General features: G+C 36.3%; 1 protein-coding gene across 4 annotated transcripts in view; it reads left to right on the plus strand.

The window, feature by feature from the left end:
* The window catches only part of LOC105318437 (myotubularin-related protein 6), a 28,969-nt gene extending 16,284 nt beyond the window's left edge, over positions 1-12,685 (plus strand). For 2 of the 4 annotated variants that reach the window (XM_066074403.1, XM_066074401.1), the window contains exons 3-14: positions 3,202-3,364; positions 3,609-3,763; positions 4,017-4,145; positions 4,743-4,883; positions 6,051-6,183; positions 6,970-7,079; positions 7,546-7,668; positions 8,004-8,257; positions 8,960-9,094; positions 9,860-9,986; positions 10,420-10,887; positions 11,961-12,685. In XM_066074403.1, coding sequence (XP_065930475.1) covers positions 3,202-3,364; positions 3,609-3,763; positions 4,017-4,145; positions 4,743-4,883; positions 6,051-6,183; positions 6,970-7,079; positions 7,546-7,668; positions 8,004-8,257; positions 8,960-9,094; positions 9,860-9,986; positions 10,420-10,887; positions 11,961-12,134 — 2,112 coding nt within the window. In that variant the 3' untranslated portion in view covers positions 12,135-12,685. The remainder of the gene's footprint in view (positions 1-3,201; positions 3,365-3,608; positions 3,764-4,016; positions 4,146-4,742; positions 4,884-6,050; positions 6,184-6,969; positions 7,080-7,545; positions 7,669-8,003; positions 8,258-8,959; positions 9,095-9,859; positions 9,987-10,419; positions 10,888-11,960) is intronic. The other 2 variants (XM_066074402.1, XM_066074404.1) reach the window with 2 other exon arrangements.
* Positions 12,686-13,260: the final 575 nt, after the last annotated feature.

Genomic DNA, 13,260 nt, shown 5'->3' on the forward strand with positions numbered 1-13,260 from the left:
ACATCTCATGTACTTCTGTATTTTCTTCATATAATGATGTTGTTTTACCATAAACCCTTGTATAAATGGTTTGTATTATGGAAATTATTTGAACTGTATTCTGAATTATGTAGAATTTGAATAACGAATTGAAATGTTATAAGAAGATATTGATTTGATACTGTTAGGCATGGCTATGCTCTGTGGAGAAGATTTTTGGTGGAAAAAGAGATTTTCAGAATCAGAAAATCTCTAATTTTAAAGTTAGCATGGTAGAGAAAACTAAATTGCAGAGAATTTAAAACACAATTTTACTTGTTTGTTTGAACAAACTTCATCTATTTGCAACCGACATGCATTAATCAATTGGTTATACATATATATTTAATACAAACGTTTATAAGGCTTTTCCTGTAAATCCTCTTCTGTGAGTATTTTGACAATTTCAGTGCTGCACCCTTTAATGCTTTCAGTACTTTGATTATTTCTCTGCACTGGTCATTATTTCATAATTTCAAAATTTAATGCTGTAACAGATAAAATAAAAGAGGTCAAATGTCATGACCTTACTGAAGAGCCAGGGTATTGCTATTAAAACATAATTTGATACAATTATGAACTTTTATATTCAGAACAACATCCTGATACAACGACTGCTGTGTTTGGATCTTCTGAGGTTGACTGATCAATGTGTATCTTGTTTATAAGGCCGACTGGTTCTGACCCTGAGAATCAATGGACTCTGATCACAGAGTCTCAGCAAAATGAATTAATCATTTTTTTATGTTAATAGCCAAACATTACATGCATCATTAAGGAGGCCTCCGGAGAAATCAGATACAACCTGCTTCTGCGAAATTAGAAACAATCATTCCTCCAAGCATATAATGGTAAAAAAAATATGTGAATACCCTGTTGACTTTGCAGATAATTAGACACAGGCGTTTATATGTGTGCTTTCAGATGTGGACGAAAATAGGCTGTAGAAGTACAAGTGCAATTAATAGAAAGGCAATATATACACAAAGGCAGTAAAAAGACAAAAGAAATACATTATGTACAAGGGCATTAGAAATGCAATAACCAAAAAATGAAATAGACATAGAAATTCACGTAATCTTATATATACATTTCTATATTTAGGGACAATGGATATTAACAATATGGTATTAAATTGATATATAGAGGAAGCTGGAACTAAGATAGTTTCTTTCACCATATTTTTTTTCATTGAACATGTTGAATGTTAAGAATTAAAAGATATTAATGTGTATGTATTATTTTGTATTAAGCAACAACAATTTGTAGGAAGTCTGAGAGGTTAGAGACCTCAAATCGTAACAAGACAAGATGGTCATCACCTGGTCCAGAACATTGCAATAGTTCCGAAGGAATCTATGAAATTCTGGATAAGTGCAGAATGCTCTATAATTTACTGAGGTAGTTTCAAAACTCTATTTCTGGGTATAGCCCTATTTCCCTCTTGCATGAACTTAAACTTAATGGCATCCCCATAGTGTGAGGAGTTAACCAGCAGAAAAACTAAAATAGAAATCTAAACATATTCCATGCTATTGTGCAGAAATGGAAGGTTTTTTTCTCGTTTCCTGCTATTTGTGCAAATTATGATGTTGATTACGGAAACAAATTTGTACGAGTCGATGGCCGAAAAACCGTGAAAACCTTTTAATATTATTACACACAATTTGCTCTGCATTATCATGATTATGTTATTGTTTCTAATGTTTCACAAAATGATAAAATCAATGCCTTATTCTCCCGTAAGTACTAGCAACCCTTTAGACTCTACACAAACCTGTAATGCACCTCGCAAATCTGAGGTCTTTGTCTAACCATACATTTACCAGAAATCATTGGTCTGTAAGAAGGACTGAATGAGTTATTGAGGCTAAAGAAGAGCTAGACTTTTCCACTATCTATAATGGTGGAGTTTTTTCTGTATTCCGTGGAGGATTTTCCTGGTATCAGCTGTGTTGGTCTGATGGCGGTGAACATTTTATATATTTCCTCGGTGATTAGCTGTGATGGCCGGGGCTCTGGGCCTGATAGGAGTTATCACCTTAACTTAGTTCACAGGCCAATAACAATTAATTCTTGTCACATCCGATATTTATTCTCTTCAATCATAATTATGTTCCTGTTGTAAAAACAAAACATGAAGAGCCAAAACATGAACCAGATCAATCTCCATCCAGTGGCTTAATCTAATTGTTTATCTGAGAAGACCTTTATTAATGTAGAGAAAAACAAATTCCATCACTGGTATTTCTGAGTTTTTTCCATTACTGGTATCTCTTAGTTTTTATTTAAACACCTTAATTCATTCTTTATATATACATTTTTTGAGTGAAGATGAAAATTGATTTTGGATACAGTCTGGCTGATGTTTAGTTTTATGCTCCAATGATTAGCTTGTTGATATTAAAACATTAGTATAAATGGTTTCAAAACCACTTCATGACTCAGGCAATATGTCACGGTGAGCCGTTTATTTGGGACTTGGTCATTTGATGAGTGACTCACAGTACTACATGTAGTATCCTGACTGTCATTTCAGGCAGCTACTCTCCAATGATCAATGATAGCCATTCTAACAGGATATCCAGGGTTCTATTTGAAATCAGTTGTCAATAATTATTTTCAGATCAAATTCCCCCAACCCCTTTATACCAGAAAATTGTACCAAAAGCCTAATACTGATTGTTTGACTACTGATTGTTAGTCTTTGATTGTTTGACTAATGGTTGTTAGTCTTTGATTGTTTGACTACTGATTGTTAGTCTTTGATTGTTTGACTACTGATTGTTAGTCTTTGATTGTTTGACTACTGATTGTTAGTCTTTGATTGTTTGACTAAAAGTTGTTAGACATTGGTTGTTAGACTACTGATGGTTAGACAATTATTGTTTTACTACTAATTGTTAGACATAGGTTGTTAGACTACTGTTGTTAGACATTGGTTGTTAGACTAATGGTTGTTAGAATTGAGTGTTTAACTAAAGATTGTTAGACATTGGTTGTTAGACTACTGATTGTTTGACTACTGGTTGTTAGACATTGGTTGTTTGACTACGTGTGTTACACTTTGGCTGTTTTGCTTCTAATTGTTAGACTTTGATTATTTGAATCGAGAAATTAAGTACATAAAATAAGAAATCTACAGAAATTAGTTGATTAATTATTATTGTTGATTGATTACAGATCCTCCATACCCACATGTCCAGCCTAGAGAAGCAGCCTTTGAGTGCGGGCGGCTCACCTCTCCTGATCCGCTGTAAGGACTTCCGCTGTCTGACGTTCGTCATTCCACGGGACAGAGAATGTCAAGACATATATGCCTCCCTACAGGAACTCTCCAAACCAGGTCAGATATCTAGGTCATCACATTTAACTCAGATATCTGAAGTGAAGTCAAATTTTGAATCTTGAACATTGATATCTGAAATACCATTGATATCTTAAAAGATTTCCTTACCATTGTTTAAATCTCTATATCTTGAATCCTTTGAAACCTGAAATCTTTTTTAAATATTAAGCCCATTAAGTACAAGATAACAAATATGGTGTTTCAGTGGTGTAAGTTAATCTCTCTCAATTTTATTTTACAGCAGACATAGAGAAGCTGTACGCATTTGTTTACGCCTCGGCCGACGGGACGGAGAAGTCATACGGCTGGGACCTGTACGACACACGGTCCGAATACCTGAGGATGGGCGTACCCAACCAGCTCTGGACTCTATCCTCACTCAACAACAAATTCGAGGTATCTATCATTTAACTCATTGCGCTTAATAATGAGTGAAAGATATTCACTTCTTTACTCAACAATAAGTTTAAAGTACATGATAAATATATCGTCTTGTTCAAGTTATAACTTTGTAATGAATCATTTGTTTATACAGATGTATGTGTTTTGTAGCATATCTACAGAAAAGTTTTTTGATAATTTCTTTGAAGACTCATCGTTATCTATGATATGTACCCAGTCACATTGAATGTTTTTGTTTCCACCACAGCTCTGTGATACGTACCCCAAACACCTGTTTGTTCCCGCCTCCGCTTCCACTCCCATAATCCTCGGCAGTTCCAAGTTCCGCAGTCGTGGAAGACTTCCTGTTTTATCTTATTTCCACAGTAAAACCCAGGTAAGCTCTCGTTACAGACTTGTAGTTTATATATAGGATCTCTCAGGATTTTGGATGGTATGTATTTGATTCTTATCCAACATGTTGCATGTTTTTTATCCCTTAGTCTTGGCAAGGGGATAGAAAACAGACAACTTGTTGGATAAAATCATCAGATCAAACCATCACAGATCATCAGGAATTCTTTTCATCAGATGTTAATCCTGTTTTTAATTTGTGAATTTCTATCTCATGGGCTTTTGATGGAATTTGATATCACAATTTTATTTTTTTAGTTAAAATCATTTCTTTTAGGCTAAATTTTCAAACTTGAAAATACAGAAAGCTGCTTTCTGATTTAACTTTACTTGAAATGTAGAATATTTAGTGATTTTCATGAAAACATTTCTTTTTGGTCTTATTAACTGTCTCCCAATTGTCCCTGTAAGCATCTAATTATCAATTGTCCCTGTAAGCATCTAATTATTAATCTGCATCTGTTTTGGCTTGTTTATAGGAAATTTGGAATTTTTCCTTTTATTTGTTGATCACATTTTTGTTTTTGTTATGTGCATTACCCTTTTTGAGTTTGATAGAAACACATGGCCCTTGTTTTAGGCGGCCATTTGTCGCTGCAGTCAGCCTCTCTCTGGGTTCAGAGCTCGCTGTGTGGAGGATGAACAAATGCTTCATTGTATACTCAAGTCCAACCCCAGCAAAAACTCCGACTTCATGTATGTTGTCGATACCCGGCCAAAGGTAATATATTTATTTCATTCTTAAAGCTGACACTAAAGTGACTTCCATTGTTGGAAGTAGTAAAATGACAGAAAATGTTTAACCTGCTGGTTGTGAACTGACAGTATTATAATAAATTCTTTCTTGGTATTGGATTTTAGGGTGTATATGATTTCATTGTTGGAAACTTTAGACTAGCTCCCCAAACACTTTCTGACTGTGATACAACTAAATGTAGGGTTTTTTTTTGCTTCATGAATATGTAGTTCTCAGGCACTGCCAGATATATGATGTAGCGGTATTAACATTGCCACATGGTAAAGGGGAGCAACCCAGTTTTCATTATGAAAGCATGCAGTTGTTATTAAATGCAATTGAAAGCATCAACCTGATTAGAATTTTCATCACAAAAGCCTGAAAAAACCAACCAGAATGCAGCAAAGAACAAAATAAAATTTCAGCACGTTGAGCCATGGTCAGTAAGCGTATGCGAGACAGGTCGTGGGTTTCCGGCGATGGTATAATTATTTGACGATCATTTGAATCAATGCTAGAAGAATGACTCATTTAGTTAGTTGTTGAATTGATAAACAGCCAGCATATTACATAAGATGAGCCTCTATGGATCAGCAGGCAGACATCATTGATGTGTTGATGGTTGTAACATTTCACAGCTGGAGAGTTCCATCAAGATAAAAGCCAATCATTTCACAGCTCCCAGCCCTGACATGCATTCTATCAGGCATTGGTAAATCTTCTCTGCCTGTCAATTTTTACATATTTGATTACTGGCTGACGGAAACCTGTAGTTATAAAACAAAGCAGTGAATGTTGTCGAGTCCGGAGGTGACTTCTGTCTGGCACCAGACCAAGAGTTCCGACTGCGGTACTCCATTGTGTGTGTGGGTGGTTAGGGCTGTCACACACTACAGACAGGAAACCTGATGAATGGCTGAATACTGACAAGGACTGATTACATAACATGTCTGATGATGTAGGGTCTACTGTAAATGCTGTTTGTTCTGCAGCACTGACCCCAATATCCCAGAATCCGTCTAGTGGCCCACTCTATTTACACATCTTGGTACTAAGTACTCAAACTTAGACTTGTTCTGCTCAACATTCTTTCACTTAAAATATCCTAATCACCATTTCAACCATTACACAGACATCTTGATACTGTTTTAGATTAATGCCATGGCCAATAAGGCGGCTGGTAAAGGCTACGAGAATGACAACCATTACACAGACATCAAGTTCCAGTTCCTGGGGATAGAGAACATCCACGTCATGAGGGCCAGCCTCCAGAAGCTGCTGGACGGTACGTCTCTCTCTATGTGTCAAGTGTTCGGGGCACCACAACGTGGTCCACATTCCTAGTCTATATAATAGCAGAGACATAAATAACAGAGATTGGCAACTCCGCTATTAGCATGTTTTGTTGTTGAAAAATGGTACGGGACCAACCTTACTTTGAGAACTACATTTTAGTAAACGGAGATAATGATCTTAAACCAAAAGTATATTGTTTTAATGAAAAGTGTGCATAAGTTTTAGACATTTTTGAAACCAAAAATCGAAAAATAAGATTAATATATAAAAAATATATTGGCCAGCTATAAAACATCGGGGAAATCTCGGACAACGGGTAGCCAACTGCCTCCTAAAACTCCTTTTTTAATATTCTTTATATGACATAAACTCATGAAAATATAATATTTTGAATGTTTTGGCAATAGGTTTTAGCTGTTTATATTTTGATATGATTGTTTATTAGAAAGATATACTGATTTAAACTCGGAACACTTTACAACAGGGGCCGCGGGATTTCAAGAGATTTCGATCAGTTTCCAATCTCTGTTATTTACGTCTCTGATGATAGGACACTTTGATCAAATTAAAATACTGTCAAAATTATATTAAATTCTCCCCTGGTAGAGATATGAAGGCTGATGTCTAATACGTTGAATTTCTGAACTGTGTGTGCTTGTTACAATGTACCATCCATGTATTTACTAATCTGTGTATGTATCTGATAATCAGCGTATTACTTAAGTTGTATGTGTTTGTGTCAGTGTTGTCTGAATTGTATATGTCCTTGTTTCAGTGTGTGAGATGAAGAACCCGACCATGTCTGCCTTCCTACAGGGTCTAGAGGCCAGTGGCTGGCTGAAGCACATCAAGGCCGTCGTCGACACCTCGGTCTTCATAGCTGAGGTAAGTAGCACAATGTTGCCATTTAACCCCATAGGTAACAGCCTAATCCGTTCATTCATCTCGTCAAAATGAGTCAGAGTAGATTGAACTTCCTGTCAAGAATCCTGAAATGGTACACATCAGCCATTGTTATTGTATTGTACAAGACAATTCAGCGGTGATTTTGGATCACTGGATGTATGTTGCTCTAATGGACTGCTTGCTTGTCCTACTAATTCTATGAATACATGTACCAAGACAAATCAGAGTCAATCAGAGTTTCATTTTTCATTAAAAGTAATGTGTCATATTGTGTTATTAAAGATTTCTATACATTAGCGTCAATGTGGTCTCTGTTTTTATCTGCACTTGTTTATTTCTTAATTTACAGAAATGTTCTGGAGTTACTCTTCTTTTATAACTTGCCCCAGACTTAAATTGTGCTGGTACTTTGTCCTGTTATACATGTTCACTGTTTTATTAACAGGCTGTTAAGGGCGGCCACAGTGTACTGGTTCACTGCTCGGATGGCTGGGACAGGACGGCCCAGACCTGCTCTCTCTCCAGTCTGATCCTGGATCCCTACTACAGAACCATTCAGGGATTCCAGGTACAAATAGCTGTAAACCATGTCATGTTTATGTTTACTAAATAAATGAATCAGATGGACACAAATATGTAACATCTCTATTATTTTTTCTTTAGTCTTCATTATGAATTTAATTTGTATGTTTTGTAATGATGATTTGTCTTAATTTTTCAATTTGATAACAAGTATTTGACTTATAAGGATTAATTCAATATCTCCGGAATTTAATCTTTATAAACATGGTTGGTGTTATATTCAGTGTAAACTGTACAAACTTGTTTATACTGGTATGAATTCTGAAGCTATTGGATTCATTCCTATTTGTTTGGTTATCCTCAATGCTTACTTGCATGCAGGCACTAATAGAGAAGGAATGGCTGTCGTTCGGTCACAAGTTCACGGATCGCTGCGGATTCCTGGATACTCCGGACAACAAGGAGGTGTCCCCGGTGTTCACACAGTTTGTGGAGGCCACGTGGCAGGTCATGCAGCAGTATCCGTGCGCGTTCCAGTTCAACGAACGCTTCCTCCTGACAATTCACGACCATGTTTACTCTTGTCAGTTCGGAACATTTATAGGGAACTGTGAGAAGGACCGACTAGATCTCAGGTATTGGTATTACAAATATCTGGTATACAGTCTTCATTGTGTCTGACATTGATAGTGTATGGTACTGTAGATTCCTTATTTTTTGCGAGTACTTAATTCCGCTATTCAACCCTTTTGCGTTAAATCGTGAGAATATGAAATCACAAACACCAGATTTTTCTCATAGTTTGTGTAGTTTACATCTGTCAGAAAAATAAAAGCGAGATTTTAAATCTGCAAAATGTGCCACTTGCAATTCCTCGGGTTTAATTAGGAATTCACAGTATTATAGTCTCAGACACAGAGACTACAATATATGTATGTCTTACTCGGAATTACATTTATATGCATATGGTAATGTAGAGAATGTCAATGTTGCATTCTACATTTAGGATGATCTGTGCTGGTATTTATCAATCATACAAACATTACAGAAGATTTTATTTAAAAGAGTAACTGTTCATTGAGTGGGGATCTCATAAATCCAAATTGAATACAAGGCAACAAAACAAATCAAATGAATACATGTATTGCATTAACCAAATTTGATTAGAGATTTACAGTTTCTTGTTTTTTGATATTTGCTTCAGCTAGCTTTTGTGACAATCTAAAGCTTTACATCAATTTCCATTACATTTCATTTTTGTGAATTATTTTGATTTACAAATTAATGTCATCAGTATTGTAGCAGTAAGCTTATTTACTGTTTTGCTTCTTTTCCAGATTAAATGAAAGAACTTATTCTCTCTGGGGGCATATCAACAAAAACATGTCAGAGTTCCTGAACCCTCTCTACAAAAAAGAGTATGAAGTCTCCCATCCAATGCTCTCTCCCAATACCAGCTCCCAGTGCTTCAAGTAAGTCCTCAAGTCAGATCCCAGTGCTTCAAGTAAGTCCTCAAGTCAGCTCTCAGTGCTTCAATTAAGTCTTCAAGTCAGCTCTCAGTGCTTCAATTAAGTCCTCAAGTCAGCTCTCAGTGCTTCAATTAAGTTCTCAAGTCAGCCCCTAGTGCTTCAAGTAAGTCCTCAAGTCAGCTCTCAGTGCTTCAATTAAGTTCTCAAGTCAGCCCCTAGTGCTTCAAGTAAGTCCTCAAGTCAGCTCTCAGTGCTTCAATTAAGTTCTCAAGTCAGCCCCTAGTGCTTCAAGTAAGTCCTCAAGTCAGCTCTCAGTGCTTCAATTAAGTTCTCAAGTCAGCTCCCAGTGCTTCAAGTAAGTCCTCAAGTCAGGTCTCAATGCTTCAAGTAAGCACTCAAGTCAGGTCCCAATGCTTCAAGTAAATCCTCATATCAGCTCTCAGTGCTTTAAGTAAATACTCAAGTCAAGTAAATACTCCTAGTGCTCAAGTCAATGGAAAAACTTATTTGAGATTTAAAAGAATTTCCCCACATCCTTCACGATGGCTATTCTTTCTGTATAATGAACTGGTAGACAATAGTGTGAATTTACTTACTTTTTCTTTCACTCATTGAATAATTTAGGTAAGATTTACATGATTGGCAGACAGGTGTTATGTATATTATCATAACAAATGAACCAGCAAAGAGACATTTTATTGCATAAAATAAAACAGCTGTGTAAATCTGTAGGATTTGATTGACCTTTTAGACTTGGCTTTGTTGCAGATTTTGGAAGGGTATGTACCAGAGATATGATGTGGGGCTTCACCCCAGGGAGCAGATAGCGGACGTCCTGAGTGCTGCCAAAGATCACTCTGACTCTCTGGAGGACCACGTCAGTCTACTGGAGAAGGTACCAACACCACCAGGCTCCGGGCCATAACACTTAGACCAGATCTCCTTTTCATCTCAGTCTTACTTTTCCCCTATGTATTCAGAGGCTTTTTATTAGATTAATACTGAGGTAAAAAATGAACTTGTCTGAGTTTTATAGCTCAGGGTGAGGGCCACCCACTACAATTAAATTATGTGGCCTGCCACACTTTTCACCTCAGTTCCTAGCTGAGAAATTTTACCAAGTGAATTTAGATGCATAATTATGTTATTAATTTTTAATTTCAATTTACTGATAATTCTAAGATTATAATCACACTGGGAGCAAAGAACATAGAATGCTCTGACCAAACAACATGTTAGGTATAGCCAATCACAAGACCAGACATTGTCTTGTAGACTGCCTTAATCTGCTGACTGCTTTTTCCTCTGACAATATTTGTATTTTGCAGAGAGTGACACAGATCTGTCGGATACTTGGGAAATCTGAAGATGTGATCCAGAAAAAACTGAACGGGGGAGTGTCCATGGAGTCACTGGACAATCTGAAGGAGACAGAAGACAATATCATGGAAGAGAAGTCCGAAAAAATTCCAATCAATGGAAATTGTGACATAAAACCAGAACAGAGCTCTAAGGACACAGGCAATCTTATCGACTTTAGGAGTGACAACGAGTCGGGGTTTGACGAGTCCAGCTCCCAGATGTCAAAATCAGGTCACGGTGACCTAAATACAGTGAGGACAGGTATAGAAACTGGTTCCCTGTCACTTGACTCCAGTGTGTGTTCGGTTGGGAGGGACCAGCTAAGTCTGGACTTGCTTGTGTTGGAGATGAGCAGTGTAGCCATTGATTGGAAATCATTTCGTAACATTCACAACTGTAGCTGTGCATCCCCATTCAATAGCTTTACGAAAAAGGCAAGGCAATATTATATCCCTATATTTATGCAAACTAGTGAATACACCTGTATATTTATTTACAAACGCTAGCTGTTTGATGTACATATAGTTTATTTTACTGTGTTTGCATGGTATACTAAACAAATTCATTTATTTGTGTGCTCAGTAATGAGGATTTTTTGCTTGGATGTTGTTGTTGTCATCATCTCTGTTCCAAGGTATTCTCGAATCACACTCAATATTCATAAATACCTTGGGGTTCAAATGAAAAAATCCCAAGATTTTTCTTTTGAAACACCCCCTCTAGCTTAACAGGTTTCAATACACAGCTAAAAATATGATGTCTTCAGGGATTTTGCATTGCAACAGACATTGAAAATACCTGAATGAAAACGTTGTAAAATTGTACAAGGTATTTTGAGTGACTTCTGAATGGTGTAAAGATGTCAACATTTCCCATTATAAATTTCCATAAAAAATAATTAGGTAATTCATTCCTCTGAATTTTTCAGAATGAAAAATAATATGTAATATAATATAAGATATCTTCGATATTTCCCCTTTTTTTTTTTATTTCAGTTGTACCTTTCTCGCAGGTCTGTGTATTTTTTTTAGAAATCGTCTAAATCTGACAGAAGAATGCCTTGGGACAGACTGTAGTATTGTCATCTTGTATACATTAGCTGTTTGTTTTATTGGGTTGCTTCCCTTTGTACATATTTTGTTGCCTTTAAAACTGATCCTGAAATGCAAAGACTAGACAATTCTGTATTGTAGTATTTTAATATTTCATTTTCTTTTAAGCTCACCCAAATCAAAGGTTCAAGTTATCTACAACAGCATTATAAGATTTAAATTTAATTTCAATGACTTGCTTCCGAAACTAGAAAGAAAGTCTCATATTTATGAAGGGCATCTAGTCTCGAACAAAGAGTCATCACAACTGATTTTTATCTGATTTTTAAGATAAAATGATTCTGACAATGACAGTATTTGAAGTGGAATTAATGTTATATTTTCTGTATGTCAAGGAGATTTTTAAAAACAGGTGACAAGTTCCTGGAACTAATTTTTTGATTTTTTTTTTCCAGTTCCATTGTTGGAAATGTGGTGAGGTGTTCTGTATGCGCTGCATTGCCAAAAACATCCCGCTTCCTGGTCATGCAACAAGGCGCCCCGTTCCGGTCTGCCGACCTTGCTACAAGGAAATACGACACTCACCTTCTATGGAATTCCCACCGCAGACAAACTCCCTGGACAGTTGATGACTGTATGATGGAGACTGCTAGTGTGCAATCTTATTTATTTTGTAGCTCATCAATCTGTTACTCCAATGTGAGAGAGAGAGAGAGAGAGAGAGAGAGCTGTATTAGATAGTATCTTCTGAAAATATTTATTATTGAAAAGTCCCTCAGCTGTTGATACATTCGAAACTATCATAATTAAGAAGAGAATAAATGCAACACACAAACACACATTACAATTTAAAGTCTTGTAACAGTGGGTCTTTTTTTGGAGTGTTCAATGACTCTCATTTCAGGGATAGTAGTTTTACTGTTTTGTACTGTACGTGACTGATATCATTCACCTCATCCAGCTTGCAGCGAGCCACACGACACAGTGGGTCTATTGTAGTTCCTTGGTCATTATGTTTACCCCGTCACAACGTACTGTACTGATTGTGAGATTTATCTGTGATTTTGTAGACAGCACGATTATCATGAGAAGTTTTGTTTATCTCTTTATTTTCAACTCTGTTACAATGTTATGTTTTGAAGAAAAACAGCTTCCTAGTAAAGATATTAACCTAAAAGTAGATCTGTGTTTGTGTTTCCTGTGTAATGATTTAAAATACCTATATATAGAGTGAATACTGATGTCAGTGTGTTATAAAGTCAAATTCCATCCGTCTGGGATCTCCTAATATACATCCTTCCTATTTGGATAGACTTTCTTCAGTTCTTGACAATTCACTTTTGTTGTTAAATAAAATTTTTATGCCCTCATCGAAGAAGGGAGGGCGTATTGCTTTGCTGCGGTCGGTCCACCAACACTTTCCTTTCATTTTATTTGCAGAGGATGCGGATTTGATATACAGCTTAATCATGATAATATTTACCAGGTAGGTCAAGAATGAGCAAATTTCGACAGAGTTATGCCCCTTCAACATAGAAAAATTACGAATGTGTGCAGTTTTCTTTCAATGTCTTCGGAGAAGATGCACATAATGAAATTTGGTGTAAAAGTTTATCATGATAATATTTAGGTCAATTTTGATTTTGGGTACGGTCGATGCTTTTTTCGACACAGTTATGCCTCATAGACTTAGAAAAATTCCAATTAATTGCAGTGTCGGTTCCCAGATGTTTTAATTATTTGTAGTTTCCATTC

This window comes from Magallana gigas, chromosome 2 (genome assembly GCF_963853765.1).
Source record: "Magallana gigas chromosome 2, xbMagGiga1.1, whole genome shotgun sequence".
Taxonomy (NCBI): domain Eukaryota; kingdom Metazoa; phylum Mollusca; class Bivalvia; order Ostreida; family Ostreidae; genus Magallana; species Magallana gigas.